Below are 18,311 nucleotides of genomic sequence, written 5' to 3' on the forward strand. Positions count from 1 at the left end.
GCAAACATTCTTGCTAACCATTTCAATTGCGAGATTGGGCCAAGATGGCACATGGAGCACGTAAATGGTGAAATGCCTATGTAGGAATCCACATTTTCCACCAGAGAAGCGTTCCTGTGTTGTTAGTTACGCATCAAAACCTATCTGTGGATTTCATGGTGGGTTTCTGTGAAGACATACTGTGGTACTGAACTACAACATGGAGCGAAAAGGTAAGATTTTTCGTTTATGCCTAATTTGTTTTTGAATATCCCCATCGTTTATTTCTCAGTGTGATGTGATCTTAGTTCGTATAAATTGCACACAGGTAATTGTAAGCATGCCACAGCATGGCAAAGCCCTGATAAGGGCCTGTGCAAATAAATTACAGTGTAACTATACATTATCATAACAGTAAAGCTACATTCTATAATCATATGTCCAAACTAGGAACAGGGCATGAAGGAGTATTATTCTGTATAATGCACCACAACCTGGATAATAACATTAAACCCATTATTTGTTTACAAATAAAGGTATATCCCACCAATAGCCCCATGTATTCTCTCAGTTATGGCACATATTAAACACACCTCAGGGTAATTTTTTAGTAGTAAAACTCATCCAAAGGGTTGTTAATGGTTACGCTTGCACTAGCCTGCATCACAATATATTATAAAGAAAATGTCACATTTGGACAGGGGCCATGTGAAACCTTTAGGGCCTTGTTCAACAGGTGCAGGCTGCCCTACCCTGGGGTTGCACTGTGTTAAATCTCGTGCTGCTGCTTTATAAAGAAGTAGGTCACATCTGGTCTTCTAATATGGCGCCTCACCTGGTCTCAAACTGTCATTATCAGGAGAGAATGCTGAATACCCACCAACTATAAACCATGGCCACATGTCAATAAACTACCCCCTATAATGTGACCCAGTTAGATTATTTAGATAATATTATCTATATATAATATTTTTACAATAAATACCTTATCAGTACATACCTAGGTGTTAACTAGCCCAGTGTTTAGGCATTAGGCAAAAAACTGGACACATGTATCTGCTAAATGAATACAGTGTTAAAGAAAATGTAATTCATTGTGGGATTCTTGCTCATTTGAACGTCACAGGGGTTTAAAAATAAACACATACACTACTATGGGACTGAAATACATAGGTACAATACATTTAATATTTTGAATATGTCTATAGACATTGCAGAGCAGACAGTACAAATCCAGTACAGGACTCTTGTTGAGTTAACCCACAAAATTAGATTAGATAAGGAAGAACTTTATACATTTCTGAAGAAAAATTCAGATGTCAGAGGAGCCCCTAATACATTAAAAAGGATCAAAAGGATCAATTAAAAGTTAGGTCAAAACTAAGTGAAAGTTCACCCACTACACTGACTCAAGGACTTGTATACAATACACAGCTCGACTCAATTTTCTCATGGCAGCTGAAAGGAAGGCCGCCTCTTTGACAGAGGGTTGTCCCCTAAAACAGAGCCTGCCCTCTTTCTCAAGACTATCCGTGTCTGCCTTTTCTTCTTCTCCAGACGGCCTTGATGGGGCGGGCGGGGATGGGGGTGCCAAGGCAGACTCCGCTGCGGCTGGAGCCAGAAAGAGAGGAGCAAATGCCAAGAAGGCCATGCAGGCCAACAAGTCTGCTCTCCGCGCCCCCAGAGCTCTCTGCTGCCTCACCCTTAGCAACCCCATTCGCATGGCTGCCCTGGCCCTTGTGGAATGGAAATATCCTTCTAGGTTTCATCTGCTTTGTGTTTGCTACTCTGTGACCATTATTCGTGTTAGGACTGCATGCCATTGAATGTGTTCATCCTTAACAGTTCCTTTACGCCTTTTGATATCTTCATTCTACTTGCCATCTTTGCCAACTGTGTAGCCATGGGGGTAACCAAACCTTACCCTGATGATGACTCCAATGCCACCAACCACCAACTGGTGAGGGCTCAGGCACAGTGGCAAAAATCTGCTATCAACTTTTGGGGGGACAATTATATGACATTTTCTCAAGAGCAATTCCTGAGAGGGACACCAAAATTACTGCTGTAACACATAGCACATAAAAAAGGGCCATTGCGTCCATAATCAGTAAAGCGCTTTCATTGCGTATTATTAATAGTATTGAAATACATAGTTATGTTTACTGTGATTTATTGGGGGGGACAAATCATATTTTTCCCAGGATTGGGGGGTTGTTTCCCCCCTGTCCCTCCCGGGATTTCCACCTAGGCTCAGGCAGATGTCACTAATGCTGGGGACACACTAAACAATTTTTAAAAATCTTATAAGATTTTCAAACTGTGAGAGACCACAAACATGAGGACAAAAAATCCTAGATTTAGCCGTTTTGCTCCTACAGTGTGTGGTCACTCTTAACACACCTCACACCAAGGGATCATCTGATAAAATAATCTGCAGAACCATCAAGATAATTGGGACATTACCTAGGATTGTGGGAAGGGCCAAAATTGGCTTGATTATCCTGTGGTGTGTCCCCAGCATTACTAGGCCATGAAAACAAACAATGAATAGTCATAATGCTGGGTACACACAAAAATATTTTTTAAATCTTTTAAGATTTCAAAAATGTGAGAGACAAAAATTACTAAAAAATCTTAGATTGAACCGTTTTGCTCCTATAGTGTGTGGTCTTTGTCCTCGGGATTCCCACCACACATCAGAATTTCTGATGTTGAATATTTATGATTCGCGATCGGGGCGGCTCTGACGTTCTTCCGAGCAGGTTCGGTCACTCTTAACACACCTCACACCAAGGGAACATCTAATAAAATAATAGGTAGATAATCCGGACAATATCTAGGATTGTCGAGACAATGTCTAAGATTGTCGGGACAATATCTAGGATTGTCGGAAGGGGGAAATCGGCCCAAAATCAGCCCAATTATCTTGTGGTGTGTACCCAGCATTAGTCATCTTTACTGCAAATGTTTTAAGGGAGGTCTTTTGAACAAGGTACAATAACATTTCAGCATATTCTAAGAAGTATAGGGAGTTTAATTGGTTCAAGCATCATGGATTTAAAGAAGAAAAGTTGTGGTCGGAATATAGGCCAGTCAGAGATAATGGCACTTAAGAACTGACCATCTGCTTCATCCCCACCTCTCTCTCTCTCTCTCTCTCTCTCTTTCTCTCTCTCTCTCTCTCTCTCTCTCTCTCTCTCTCTCTCTCTCTCTCTCTCTCTCCACTCTCACTTTTTCTTCTTTTCTTTCTTTCTTTCTTTCTTTCTTTCTTTCTGTGTTTTAGTAGTAGTATAGATTGACACGTTTACATTAATACACTTACATTTAGTCATTTAGTCATTTACACTCTTATCCAGAGTATGTTTACAGTCTGTAAGGCAAGCATTATGGAGATCACAACATTCAAATTAACTAAGGTGTCCAGTGTAGAAGCAGCAGGTGATTCACTAATTAAGTCCTCTACTATATAGTTTACATTGAGCTGCAGGTGATATCATTAGAGAACACCTGTGCTGATCAGCACACTGGCCCGACCCCCACAGACCATATGCTGAGGTGTTGGTCTATGATCCCTGGTCTCCCTCTCTACTCTTGGGAGTAGATCCCTATATTGGATTTAGTTTGGAGGGTAATACCTAGAGTGGATTGTCACAAGTTACTGTAATATTCCATCCACAATAATTCCAAATAAATGAGCAGATTCCAAATAGACATATTCACATATCCATAAGGACAAAAACAACAGATAAGTCTCTATGATCTCCGTACATTTTGTTTTGGCATCTTGATCACAGGTACAGCTACCCCCACTTGGAGGCTGCACTCAGTGGATGTCATTGTTGTAAAATTAACAGTAAAGTTATAAATATACAGTAGGCTGAAGTAGAAGTCTAGTAACTTTGGTGCTAGCGATTAGCAGCATTAGGCTAAAGGTGACTGACAAGGCTCTGGTGACCAGCTTAAGCTTGTCCTCGGCAGTAGGTTATCAGGGTAGAAAGCTGTTTCAATCTGCTCCAGAAATGTGTTCAGTTGAGCCTCACATGAACTGTACACCAACAATATCATTACTAGTATCGTAAAGCACAAAAATATAGGTTTATATCAAACTGACTCCTTAAAGACATTTAAACTATTCTTTATTTTATCAGCTATTGCCTCATTTATCCAGTTTCAAGAGTGACAAACTGCCTTACTGCTTTACAAATCTGACTCATAACCTCTGGGATTTCAGGAACAAGTGGAGTATGTGTTTCTTGTCATCTTCACCATTGAAACTTTTACAAAGATTCTGGCCTACGGCTTGGTCATGCACCCCAGTGCCTACATACGCAGCGGATGGAACTTGCTGGATTTCGTTATTGTCATTGTTGGGTATGTTTTTACTATATTTCTGCTTCCTGTTTTCCCCTGTCATTACCATCACTGTTCTTCAGGATATATGTTTGTGTGTTTATGGCTGTGTGTGTGTGTGTGTGTTGGATGGTTCCAGGTTGTTAAGTGTGCTGGGTGAGGGAATGACAGAACACAAGCCTGGGGAGGCCCACCATGCCGCAGGAAAGCCAGGAGGCCTGGACGTCAAGGCTCTCCGAGCCTTCAGGGTGCTCCGACCCCTGAGGCTGGTGTCTGGAGTCCCTAGTGAGTCTGGACATGGACTTTGTGTGTGTGCATGTGTGCTTTTTTGAATGGAATGTTCGGAACGTTATCATTTAGTTATGGTATATATATATATGAATACAATTGGAGTGAATCTCAGCATTGTCTGTGTTTTTCCAGGTTTGCAGATTGTGTTGAACTCCATCATGAAGGCCATGGTTCCCCTGCTTCACATCGGTCTGCTCGTCATGTTTGTCATCATCATCTACGCCATCATTGGCCTGGAGCTCTTCATCGGCAGGATGCACAAGACCTGCTTCTTCTCAGGCACAGGTCTGCACATCTGCTCAGTCGCACCTACAAACCTGCCATGTACAGTACCAGTCTAAAGTTTGGACACATGGGAAAATGTGTCCACACTTGACTGGTACTGTATATGACATTGAATATTGAATGTACGATTAAGACCCTATTCAGAGTTAGAACCAAACCATTTATTAGAAAGGGCAAGTTGTCCATCAAAACAGATGTTTTATGGCTATCCCTTTTCATCTGCTCTCCTAGAGCTGAACGTGGATGACGATCCCACACCGTGTGCTTTCGCTGGAAACGGACGCATGTGTGCCGGCAACGGGACTGAGTGCAGGGGCAAGTGGGAGGGGCCAAACGGTGGGATCACAAACTTTGACAACATCTTCTTTGCCATGTTGACAGTGTTCCAGTGCATCACCATGGAAGGCTGGACTGACGTGCTCTACTGGGTAACAGGAACATCTTCCCCTTTAACCTTCCCAATCTCACTCTGTAAATTTTGGAGGGACAGATAGGTTAAGCCTTTTCTCCCTGTGTCTCTATTCTCTTTCTCAATGCAGATGAATGACGCCATCGGCTTTGAGCTTCCCTGGGTTTACTTTGTGTCTCTGGTTATCTTTGGCTCGTTCTTTGTCCTCAACCTTGTGTTGGGAGTGTTGAGCGGGTCAGTGATGTCAATATAGGATAATTTTTGTTTTAACCAAACGTGTTGGTGAAGGCCATTATCTTGTGTTCATTCTGGTTTTGGATTGTGTGTATATGTGTGTGTATTTGTGTCCAGAGAGTTCTCCAAGGAGAGAGAGAAGGCTGTGGCCCGTGGAGAACTTCAGATGGCTCAAGAGAAGAAGCAGATGGAGGAGGATATGTGTGGCTACATGGACTGGCTTATTGAGGCAGAGGAGAAAGACGAGGATGGGAACAAACGTGAGCTAAACACTCAAACACACACACACACACACACACTCAAACACACACACACACACTCACTCAAACACACACACATTCACTCAAACACACACACATTCACTCAAACACATACACACACTCACTCATGCACCAGTAAACCCCTAAACTTCTGCTCGCATCTCCCTCAGGTGCTGCTGTTGCTAAAAAGAAGATGATGAAGAAATTTGGCTGGTACAAACACAATGAGGATGGAGGTATGGTCAGTTTGTTAACCCAGTCCATAAAGCTCTGCATTCTAGTTCCTTCTGTCTGACACCAGTGGCTCTCCTCTGTGTGCTACAGAATCAGATTCAGACTCGGAGTTTGAGGCATATCTAGATGATGACAATGGCTTCTGCGCATCACTCATGTAAGGAGACGGAAAGAAACATTTTATTTTGGGACTGTGGTCTTCACCATCAATAATATTCAGTAATGAAATGTTCTGAAGACATGCTCTGCTTGTTTCATTTTCTTCACAGGGCTAAGATGATGGCTAACAGTTTCTGGTAAGCTTCTCAGACATCTCAGCAGTGTAAAACAACAGACTAAAGACTTCTACTGTGACAAAGCTGGTGAGAAGTGTCTGTCTGCCCTGTCCCCGCCTGGTGACCCGTCACTCTGTCTTCCCCCAGTGACCAGCTGTGTCAGCTGAACCATGCCTTCAGGAAGAACTGTCGTGTCGCAGTCAAGTCCACTAACTTTTACTGGCTGGTGCTGATCCTGGTGTTCCTCAACACAGTGGCCAGCGCCTCCGAACACTACGGCCAGCCAAAATGGCTCACCGATGTGCAAGGTCAGTATCCCCTCCCCCCCTCTCCGTCACTCCATCTTTCCTCTATGTGTAAACCTGATGTATTTGAAAGCAAAGCACTCAATGCTTTTCCCCCCCTATGCCCTCCTGTTTACCAGAGCGAGCGAATAAAATCCTGTTGATGCTGTTTACCATGGAGATGTTGATGAAGATGTACAGCTTCGGGCTGCAGATCTACTTCATGGCCCTGTTCAACCGCTTCGACTGCTTCGTTGTGTGCGGTGGCATCCTGGAGACGCTGCTGGTGGAGATGGAGTTCATCCCTCCCATCGGTATCTCTGTGCTGCGCTGCGTACGGCTGCTCAGGATCTTCAAAGTGACGCGGTACTTGATAGTTACAATCACTGCTGTCGTTGTCTGTTGACATTAACAGGATTTATGCAGTTGTAGTAGGGGCTTTTTCTGCAACGGTTTTGTAATCGTGGCCCCGCTGTGAAGATAACCTATCCCTTGATCTGTCACCGCTCTCATGCTCAGGCACTGGGCTGCTCTGTCAAACTTGGTGAATTCGCTACTCAACTCCATGAAGGCTATCTGCTCCCTGCTGCTCCTCCTCTTCCTCTTCCTCATCATCTTCGCACTGCTGGGCATGCAGCTGTTTGGGGGCAAATTCAACTTTGATGAGACTCAGATGAAGAGGAGCACCTTTGACTCCTTCCCGCAGGCTCTGCTTACTTGCTTCCAGGTGCTGTTTAACTCAGGGTTCCTCCTTATGATGCTTTACAATCCTGTGCTGTTCATTTGTTCAGAGCTGGCTCTTCCTACACCCTCTCTAGATTCTTACTGGGGAGGACTGGAATGCTGTCATGTATGATGGCATCATGGCATATGGAGGACCATTATTCCCAAACATGATTGTGTGCGTCTACTTTGTCATCCTCTTCGTTTGTGGCAACTGTATCCTTTTATGTTCATTGAAGCATTTGAATCTACTCCTGCTTACGTTGGTTGTTCTCATGTGTGATTTAACCATAAAATACAGATGTATAGACCCATCCAAGTACCATCATGTTGACTGTTTGAATGAGGCTGCACTAAGTTGATGCTGTCACATTCATTGTCCTTATCCCCTGCTCAGACATCTTGCTAAACGTCTTCTTGGCTATTGCTGTAGACAACTTGGCTGGAGATGGAGGCAAAAAGAAGGTGGAGTAAGTACTAAACACCACACAAGTCCAGGAACAAAGAGAAAAGAGACTAGCAAAAAAAAGAAGTCTGTGCAGCACTAAGTCTCCTCAGTGCTGATGGAGCTTTGTCTTGCAGGGAGAAAAAAGAGGAGGATGATGAGTGGGAAGACGATGAGGAACGAGAAGATGAAGATGCTGCGGTAAGCCTCCATTCTTCTCCGTGGTTGCTGCATGCTGTTTACGATCTGCTTCATTCGTGGGGTGAGATATCTGGGCTTGGATCTCACTGTGTCTGATCCTGTGTGTGTTCACCCCTGCCTGCTCTGTGGCTGCAGAATGAGATGGATGACTGGGAGGAGAACGAGGAACTGAGAGCCATCGAGGGGCTGGAAGGTAAGTGTGACATCACACCGTTTGTTGTGGTCGTCAGTGTGTGGTACTCTCTCTGACCCCCCCTGGTCTGCTTCCTGTCTCAGGGGTGGTGCCGCTCAAGCCAGACTTCTCCCCACCTAAAGAGAAGATTGTCCCCATTCCTGATGGAAGCTCCTTCTTCCTGCTGGGGAAGAGAAACTGGTCAGTCGTGGTCACAGCTGTCATCATCAGATCCATCAGTGTGAAACTGGTATACTTTTGAATGATTCTTAAAAAAGTACTTGAGTCGAACCAATCCTGACATTGCTGTCTTTCACCTCAGTCTCCGAGTGGCCTGTCACAACCTCATCCATCACCCCTACTTTACCAACCTCATCCTAGTTTTCATCATCCTCGGTAGTATCTCACTGGCTGCTGAGGATCCGATCAGGGCTCATTCTTTCAGGAACAATGTAAGGCCCCCATCACCAGTCTTCCACATTCTCTGTTCACTGTTAACCCAGCGACTGTCACCCTCACTGTCTAGTATTGACACTCATAGCAACTATCCAGTTGCATCACCTTGTTGTCCAGAGCCACCATCATTTATCTACATTCATGGTCTAACCACACATCTGCTCTAATGCTCATACTAACATTATCACTTGAAGACACTAAATATTTCATGCTTAATATTTCTCCTATTGTCAGGTGTTAGGATATGCTGACTACGTCTTTACCTCGATCTTCACAGTGGAGATTGTACTGAAGGTAAGTCCACACTATGGATCCAGTATTAGATAGTGTCTGTGATCAGCAGAACCAGGATGTTTGTACTGCTCTTGCCACAGCTCCTTCTTCTCCTTTCCATTGTCTTCTCTAGGTGACAGTGTACGGAGCCTTCCTGCATCCAGGGTCCTTCTGTAGGAACGCTTTCAACATGCTCGACCTGGTGGTCGTCAGTGTGTCTCTCGCCTCCTTCTTCCTCCAGTGAGTATAGGAGCTCATGTACAGGACTGACTCTTGACTGACTCGTTAGCATGTTTCAAGCACTTGTGCTCCTATACAGAAGATGCCTATTATTCCCTCTTTCTCACTGTGTGGGATGTTATCTTCAGTTCGAGTGCCATCTCTGTGGTCAAGATTCTCAGAGTGCTGAGAGTGCTCAGGCCTCTTCGAGCCATCAACCGAGCCAAGGGCCTCAAGGTAAGAGTCAATACTGCACTGATGGCCGTCCCTCTTGCTCTATGTGTCGTGTGAAACTTCAAAAGCTTGTTATACTTATATATAAATAAACCAATCTTACTAATTAGGTTTTGTTTGTTCTTCTGTTAACAGAATGTCGTGCAGTGTGTGTTTGTGGCAATCCGCACCATTGGTAACATCTTGATCGTCACAACACTTCTGCAGTTCATGTTCGCTTGCATTGGAGTGCAGCTTTTCAAGGTACTTACTTCGTACATGACAAAGAATGTGTTATTTGCAACTTTTGTCATAATTTTTTCAATTATCATAAAGGAATTTGTTTATGAACTCTTTTACAGGGGAGATTCTATAGATGTACTGATGAAGCAAGACATAATCCATACGAGTGCAAGTATGAGTCATTATGTAATTTTTTATTTTATTTTTTCAATGTGAATGTATCACTCACACTGTGTGTGTGTGTGTGTGTGTGTGTGTGTGTGTGTGTGTGTGTGTGTGTGTGTGTGTGTGTGTGTGTGTGTGTGTGTGTGTGTGCGTGTGTGTGTGTGATTTTAGGGGCACATTTGTGGTGTTTAAGGATGGTGATATGAATCACCCCATGGTGAAAGAGAGGATCTGGGAGAACAGTGAATTCAACTTTGACAATGTTCTCATGGGCATGCTGGCACTATTTACAGTGTCCACGTTTGAAGGCTGGCCTCAGTGAGTGACATGATGATTCTGTTCCTGTTGTAGATAAGCATGATAAAGATGGTTATTGAGAGGATGAAAACAATGACTTAAATGGATTGAGAGAAGGTATGTTTTCAGAACATGGAGATGATTGGTCTCTTTATCTCTCATACCAACTCCTAGGCTCCTGTACAAAGCTATTGATGCCAATGCTGTGAACCACGGTCCTATCTATAACTACCGGGTGGAGATCTCCATCTTCTTCATCATCTACATCATCATCATCGCCTTCTTCATGATGAACATCTTCGTGGGTTTTGTCATCATCACATTCCGCGAACAGGGAGAATCCGAATTCAAAAATTGTGAACTCAACAAAAATCAAGTTAGAACTTTTCTATATTACAGTTGAATTAAGCTACATCACAACCTAGTCTCACAACAACTTCAAATTAAGCAAATACGTTCTCTTCCATCACTCCACTGTTTCCCTACAGAGACAATGCGTATACTACGCCCTGAAAGCTCAGCCCATAAAGATCTACATTCCCAAAAACCCATCTCAGTTGAAGTTCTGGAAGATCATCAACTCCAGCCAGTTTGAATACATCATGTTTGTGCTGATTGTTCTCAATACCCTCACTTTGGCTGTGCAGGTATGAGACTGTTGTGCACCCTGTTCTCTCAACACAAATATTATACAAGTAAACCCAGTGTATGAAATCACGTGAAGTTATTGTAGTGTGAACTTTATACTTTTAAATAATCTTTTGAGAGCAGGAAATATTTCAACACTGAATGTATACAATTCTGTGAACATGCACTCACATAAAACCATGTTACGTTGTCCTCCCAGCACTATGAGCAATCTAAATTGTTCACCTCCATTATGGACATTCTCAACATGATCTTCACTGTTGTCTTCACCTTCGAGATGATCATCAAGCTACTGGCCCTCAGACCTGCTGTAAGGTTCAACTTTCTCCCCTCAAAATGTTCAGACCTCTCTGTCATGACATGATTGTGTGGTAGAAGTGTGTGCTACTGCTAACTAAGTCTGACCCTGTTTTTGAATGCAGCACTATTTCATGGATGCCTGGAACTCCTTTGATGCTTTGATTGTTGTGGGGAGTGTGTTGGACATTGCAGTGTCCGAATTAAGTGTGAGTTATACATTTTTACCATTCCAAACAGGGAACTTGAATAGACACACAATTAAAAGTAAGCATCCAGGTGTATCAAATTAATTATAACATCTGTACAACAACATTACATATAGCTACATATACAGTATGCCCACGTGAAAAGTCTCTTGAAACTCTTGTTTGTAGTAGGCCAGGAAAATGTTCTGATTATTGACTCAACAATAATATAACGTGTGTTGTGTTCTCTTTCATCCTACAAATTCTCCTCTACTTACGGATCCAGAGTGGAGGTGGGGGTCATGGAGAGGTAAGCGCTTTAAACCACAGAATGGTTTGTCTTTAACACTGTGTGTGTAACTGTCAGCTTCACTTCTTACATAACACTAACATGTCCTCCTTAAACACCTCTCTTTTTCTCTCTTTCTCTCTTTTTCTCTCTCGTTTCTCACAATAACTCTGTTATTACTCTGTGCCTGTCTATCTGTTTGCAGGGCAAAGGGGAAAGCTCTAAAGTGTCGATCACATTCTTCCGTCTATTTCGAGTCATGCGACTGGTCAAGCTGCTCAGCAAAGGGGAGGGTATTCGAATCCTTCTATGGACCTTTGTCAAGTCCCTACAGGTCAGTAATTTTTACAATGTCTTACACTTGATAATTTTGTTACAGTGCATCATATGTATCTCAGTGCATCTTTCGCTCACTCTCTCTCTCTCTCTCTCTCTCTCTCTCTCTCTTTCTCTCAGGCCTTGCCGTATGTTGGTCTGCTGATTGCTATGATCTTTTTCATCTATGCTGTGATTGGTATGCAGGTATGTGAGATCTCTGTGTGCTGTACGTGTTTTTTGTATTACCTTCTGCTTGTATTCCCACTGTGACGGTGTGACAGTGCCCCTGGTTTGTACAAGGTGTGTGAAATTGAACTCTGCTCTCCATCCCTGCAGACATTTGGAAAGGTGGCTATAGACGACAACACACATATTAACAGGAACAACAACTTCCAGACCTTCTTCATGTCTGTCCTGCTGCTGTTCAGGTGAGCGTTCCTCACCTCCTCACCTCTCCTCACCTCACCTCTCCTTTCTTCACCTCTCTCCTCACTTCTCCTTTCTTCACCTCACCTCTCCTCACCTCTCCTCTCCTTTCTTCACCTCTCTCCTCACCTCACCTCTCCTTTCTTCACCTCTCTCCTCACCTCTCCTCTCCTCACCTCACCTTTCTTCACCTCTCTCCTCACCTCTCCTCTCCTCACCTCACCTCTCCTTTCTTCACCTCTCTCCTCACCTCTCCTCACCTCACCTCTCCTTTCTTCACCTCTCTCCTCACCTCACCTCTCCTTACCTCACCTCTCCTTTCTTCACCTCTCTCCTCACTTCTCCTCTCTTCACCTCTACTCACCTCTCTTCTCCTCTTCTCATGTCTGTGCTCTTCTCTAAGGTGTTCCACTGGGGAGCAGTGGCAGGAGATCATGCTGTCTGCCCTGCCAGGCAGGCGCTGTGACCCAGAATCAGACTTTGAGCCTGGGGAGGAGTTCACCTGCGGCAGCAACCTGGCCTACCTCTACTTCATCAGCTTCTTCATGCTCTGTGCTTTCCTGGTGAGAGAGCAACCCTGGGCTCAGTTCCCTCTCATTTCACTGCATAGAGTTCACTGAATGTCCCTCTCAGGTACTGAATTGGAGCTCAGTTTTAACTGGTTCTGTCTTTTTGTGTCTGTGTCCCTCTACTCAGATCATTAACTTGTTTATTGCTGTCATCATGGACAACTTTGAGTACCTAACAAGAGACTGGACTGTGTTGGGAACCCATCACCTGGACGAGTTTAAGAGGGTGTGGTCTGACTACGACCCTGAAGCCACGTAAGACCTTTCTCCCTTCTTTTTCTTACCTTTAGTCAACTCACTCCCAGGTATACAGGGATGATTGTTAATACATGCTGTCTTGGTCAACTTGTTTCAGGGGTCGAATCAAACACATAGATGTCGTCACCTTACTGCGCAGGATCCAACCTCCTCTTGGTTTTGGCAAGCTGTGTCCCCATCGTGTGGCCTGCAAGGTAACACACACCCATCAAGAGGGACACTAACTTGAAAAGAGTCAAATCAACTTGATCAATCTATATTTTAATGCATAAAAAAATGTATGAAAAAAGACTGCATGGTGTGGTACATGCATATTGTAACAGACTCCCAGGACAGAGGGTATCGGATCCAAGTGCAGGTTTTATTAGGCGTAGTCAGACAAGCAGAGGTCACACACAGATAAATCAGAGCCAGGGAGGAGATCTGTAAAGGTAGTCAGGTCACAGGCGCAGGTCAGACGGGGGCCGAGTGGTCAATGAAGGCAAAGGCTGGCTCAGGCTCCACGGGACAGGCCAGGTCGGGATCACAGTATCCAGCATTAATCCAGGTAAAGCAGAGACAAGCTTGGGGGCAAAAACAAGGTCAGTATTTCGAAGTATCTCTGTCAGAAATTGCTCAGAATGGTCAGCACGAGATCACCAAGACTTAGCAAGGAGTGAAGGGAGTGACAGGCTTAAATACACTGAGTACTGGAGCAGGGGAGTGGGCTCATTACTCTTACAGTGTGCAGGTGTGAGAGAGGGCGTGCCCTCTTAATACTCTGGTGATAATATTCTGAGGCAGGGGGACCTGACTGTCACACATATGTCCTCCACCCAGAATCTGCAGCACATAAGGTCAGATGAACACTATCTCCCATAGTCACTCTTGATTTTCCTAAGTGAGCACCTGACAAATTCACCCTGGCAGTCCTATTTCCTCCCTCAGTCTGGCCTGTCCGTCCTCCTCTTCCCTCTGCCAATCCAATTAGGAGCCCCCATGCCTCCTTTTCTTTTTCCTTCCTTCCTCTCTCATTATCATCTCATCTGCTTGTTCCATCAGAGGCTGGTTGCTATGAACGTGCCACTACACAGTGACGGGACAGTCACCTTCAACGCCACTCTGTTTGCCCTTGTCCGGACCTCACTCAAGATCAAGACTGAAGGTTAGCCCCTTAGCATGCAAGGCATTACCCCCCCAACCCCAGCCTTCACACACAAACACACACACATAACAAAGCAGATTCCACAGTCCATTGAAACCTGCCAACTATGTGACCCCTAAACCCTAATCTCTCCACTAGGGCCTATTGATCAAGAGAACGAGGAGTTAAAGGCAGTTATTAAGAAGATATGGAAGCGCACTAAGCCCAAGCTCCTGGACGAGGTCATCCCACCCCCTAGAGGTAAACCTCAGCACTTACAACTTGCACCACGCAGATCCGAGGCCTTCTGAAGATGTTTTGTATTCATCCCCCATTCTTCTATCTTTTGTCCTCTCTCACTTTCTTCTGGTTTCCTCACACCTCTCTCTCTTGTTCAGGGGACGAGGTGACATGTGGGAAGTTCTATGCCAGCTTCCTTATCCAGGACTACTTCAAAAAGTTCCGCAGGAGGAAGGAGAGGGAGAGGAAGAAGAAGGGGAAGGACAAATCTGCTGCTCTGCAGGCGGGCCTGCGCACGCTGCAGGACCTGGCTCCTGAGATGCGCCTGGCCATGGTCTGTGACCTGGAGGATGAAGAAGGGTTCGAGGGAGAGGTGGATGAAGAGTTCTTGAGGGTGAGCAGAGCTATCGTAGACTTTTAACTGTCCATCCGATTACCACGGAAAAACCTTTGGCATCTGAAACATATCAAATTATTGCAATCATATTAAGTGCTAACTACTTCGTGTACTCTGTGGTTTTCATTCGGGCTCATTCCTGATTTAGAATGACAACGTTTTTGATGGTGGAGAGCCAGGCACCTCTGCTACCATGACCCCTGCCGCCACCCCCATGCCCCCCCATGAGATGGAGGAGGTTAGCGTGTTCATCGAGCCTGAGCCCAAGGAGGTCATTGACGAGGTGATCACAGAGCAGGTGATGGGCATGTCTGAGGACCAGAGACCAGAGTCCCAGGTGTCAAATTTCAACGTTGTTGTGGAGCAGCCCCAGAGATCTGATCCTGTCCCTAACCGGTGTGTATGTGTGTCTATGGGTGAAAATTATTGCATATTCACCCTCTAAGTTTTCGAGTTACCTTCCTTCCTTTTTCATAATATTGTTTTGTTCTTCTCTAATAGGATGGACTCAGTTCAAGAAATGTACCCTCCAGAGCCTACCTGGGAGCCTCCAGAGCCAGTGGTGGAGACAGGTGGAGGAGTCGAGGGAGGAGGAGCAGCAGTGGCAGTAGTGATATCTGAAATGCAGGTGGTTGATGCCAGAAATGGTGAAGCAGGAGGAGGAGGTGAAACCTACACGTCAGAGCAGACATACTACAGTGGTCAGGAGGCCGCACAGACCACAGTGTGCCAAGAAGGGTGAGATCAACTTCACACAAAATATATACCAATTTTCCTAAAGGGAACTTCCATAAATGCTGTGTTCATGTCAATACTCAAAAAGCACATATGTAAATATTTTACATGAGCTTGTTTCTTCCCATTTAGGTATGTGTATCAGGAGGTCCCTGAGCCAACACCTGTACCCTCCACCCCTGTACCCTCCACCCCTGTACCCTCCACCCCTGTACCCTATGCCCCTGTACCCTATGCCCCTGTACCCTCCACCCCTGTACCACCGGAGACACAATACGAACAGAGCCCAGCCCCCAACGGCACCAATGGGACTGCAGGCGGTGCACCGTATGGGAATCACAATGGTAATAGCTTAACTGTTACTGGATACAATGGCAACAACAGCATCAATGGTAACAGCACGTATGCAGCTAGCATCACTAGTAGCATCAGTGGCTATACTGGAAACGGCTACAATGGGAATGGCTACAATGGGGACGGCTACAATGGAAATGGCAGCATAGTCAGCGGCTACACAGGAAATGGCAGTACCGGAAATGGCAGTACCGGAAACGACGGCACAGGCAATGGCTACAATGGAATCGGTAACGGAATGCAATTCGTCCGAAGACGCCTCCTGCCTGCCACTCCTTCAGGTGAGATAAGAGGATTACAAAAAAAACGTCTTCACCCCATCCCATCAACTGTTAACGGCAGGCCTCATTCACCAAGTGTTGATTCTCTTGCAGGTCTGAAACCTGCGTTCAACCTCCAGTGTCTAAGGCCGCAGACCAGCATGGATGAGATCCCCGTCCCAGGCACCTACCAGGGGAACTCTCGCTTAGACTCTCGCCGCAGTAGCGTGTCCTCCCTGTCCTCGTCCTCCTGGGCCAATAACACAACAGCAGGCACCACTGCCCCCAGCATATCTGGGGGGGCTGGTCGGCGAGGGAGGCTGCTCTACACCCCTATGATCGTAGTGGATGGGGCCGAAAGTTCCCAGCAGGCCATGTGGGGCGACAGCTCCAGCAACATCCCCAGCCTGCCAGCAAGTGCCCGGCCTGGTTGGTACCCTGGTGCCCAGGCTGGTACCAGGCCCCCATCGCAGGCTAGGACCTACACCAGTGTGCGGACGCCGGCCATTAGCCAAAGTTATGTGGAGAAAGGCAGCGCAGACAGCCTGGTTGAGTCGGTGAGTGGTGATTGTTGTCATTGGTGTCACTGCCTGAGTAACATAAAGTTTGGGCCTCAGTTTTGGTCTCGGATCAGGGCCTTGTCTTATTTCATGGTTAGACATGATAACATTATTTTTACCATTTGAGTACTGTTTGAAAGGCACTTCTACTTCAACAGCCTATGTCTATGTGTATACGCGTTACCTGCTCGGTCTTCCTCGGTAATTCAGGGTGCAATAATCCTCAGAAATACAGATGTACTGTAGCTGATGAGTAAATTATCTTCACTGTAGGGTTCATTAATATTGAGCAGACACTCTCATACTGCTGTATGACACTTATCAATACCTCCTCTTCTCAGATCTTAATATCAGAGGGCTTAGGCCTCTATGCCAGGGATCCCAAGTTTGTGAACTTTGCCAAGCGGGAGATAGCTGAGGCCTGTCACATGACCATTGATGAGATGGAGAATGCTGCCACAGACCTGATCACCCGGGGAGCGAGCCAGGCCATAGGACGCCTTGAGGAGCAGCTGGCGGATGAAATGATGATTTCCTACTAAAACAGAGACTGGAAGAAGTGGGGGTGCAAAAGGAAAGTTGGTCATTGTACACCTAATGAGATTGGATAGAGAGCCAGATAAAAACATAGTGTATTTGACATTGCATATACTGCTGAGGCTCTATAGACTCACATGGTTTCTTGTAAGAGTGCTAAATAATGTACTGTAGCCTGCCGAATATAATTACAGTCCTGTGCACATTGTCATCAAGTATCATTTGATATTTTCAAAAGTGGGATTTTTGCATTGTACCCATCATTTTATAGAGCAGATGTAAAGCATTGATACATTGTACAGTTTCTGCTGGTACAGTCCATTTATAACCACTGGAAATTGATATGTCTCATTCCGAAAGTATATGCCCTATGAAGCTAAAAAAAAGTATGTATCTTTTGTATGGTCAGAACAAGAACAACATAAACTTGAAAATTATAGATGTTTAATATTGGTTTTGCTGTTACATAAAGACATAAGTTATTACTGTGTATGCAATAAAGTATGTTTTTCTCAAGGTTTTCATGTTATTTGCTAAGAAACAGAAATTACATTTAGAGAGACAGGAAGTGTAATACAAATCTGCTGCCTGAATGTTTGTTGCTTAATGCTTAATTTCATGAAGAAACATGGGAACTCAAACAACATCAATGCATCACCAGATGAAGAACAGCTGTTTTCATTGACTCTATTTAGTAATTATTTTTTAATTACAGAGACAATATTTTGTGGCATATGGGCTCCAGTAGTTTTCGCATTTTGATGGTGATATGGAGTGATGCGTTTTCACATGCAGTTTGAACGTTTTTGAATGCAATTTTATGGAGATATGGAGTCAAACTAACTAGCTGCGTCTAATAATTACAATTTTAAAAACGAACATATAGGCCAATGCAAAATATACACCCACCCTCTAATCTTTTTCTACTGGCTTGATCTACGAGTAGAGTCATTGGTAAGAGATGTGCATTGCACACATTAATGAAGTCTCCCTGTTATTCCCCCAGGAAAAAACTGTAGTTCCCTAATGCTGTTCTATGATTGGACTGGGAGTCGACCTCGTCATTACTCTGTCCAATGCCTTCACTGACGTCCTCACGCT

The 18,311-nt window shown here is 44.7% G+C and overlaps 1 protein-coding gene across 1 annotated transcript; it reads left to right on the forward strand.

Moving 5' to 3' along the window:
* The first annotated feature begins 199 nt into the window (after positions 1-199).
* On the forward strand, positions 200-17,644 carry cacna1fa (calcium channel, voltage-dependent, L type, alpha 1F subunit a). Its single transcript, XM_084679181.1, has 46 exons — positions 200-212; positions 1,537-1,729; positions 1,834-1,939; positions 4,214-4,353; positions 4,472-4,617; positions 4,756-4,908; positions 5,140-5,336; positions 5,448-5,551; positions 5,669-5,811; positions 5,982-6,047; positions 6,136-6,202; positions 6,315-6,341; positions 6,468-6,628; positions 6,745-6,970; positions 7,124-7,331; positions 7,423-7,543; positions 7,725-7,797; positions 7,910-7,973; positions 8,109-8,166; positions 8,250-8,346; positions 8,468-8,597; positions 8,836-8,895; positions 9,008-9,114; positions 9,243-9,330; positions 9,463-9,570; positions 9,669-9,721; positions 9,886-10,032; positions 10,186-10,387; positions 10,500-10,658; positions 10,859-10,969; positions 11,082-11,165; positions 11,431-11,454; positions 11,639-11,767; positions 11,890-11,955; positions 12,088-12,179; positions 12,581-12,740; positions 12,874-13,001; positions 13,102-13,198; positions 14,046-14,148; positions 14,287-14,388; positions 14,526-14,761; positions 14,913-15,160; positions 15,266-15,502; positions 15,632-16,134; positions 16,228-16,670; positions 17,015-17,644. The coding sequence occupies exons 1-46, from the start codon at positions 200-202 to the stop codon at positions 17,213-17,215; spliced, it is 6,381 nt and encodes a 2,126-aa protein (XP_084535307.1). The 3' UTR covers positions 17,216-17,644.
* The last annotated feature ends 667 nt before the right edge of the window (positions 17,645-18,311 follow it).

Source organism: Hypomesus nipponensis, chromosome 18 (assembly GCF_054491055.1).
Source record: "Hypomesus nipponensis isolate SF chromosome 18, ASM5449105v1, whole genome shotgun sequence".
In the NCBI taxonomy this organism is placed as follows: Eukaryota; Metazoa; Chordata; class Actinopteri; order Osmeriformes; family Osmeridae; genus Hypomesus; species Hypomesus nipponensis.

Excerpts from the sequence above, each read along its gene's own strand:
- cacna1fa (XM_084679181.1), top strand. Across the intron at positions 8,598-8,835 it reads CTCATTCTTTCAGGAACAAT|GTGTTAGGATATGCTGACTA; the intron begins GTAAGGCCCCCA and ends TCCTATTGTCAG. Across the intron at positions 10,033-10,185 it reads ACGTTTGAAGGCTGGCCTCA|GCTCCTGTACAAAGCTATTG; the intron begins GTGAGTGACATG and ends ACCAACTCCTAG.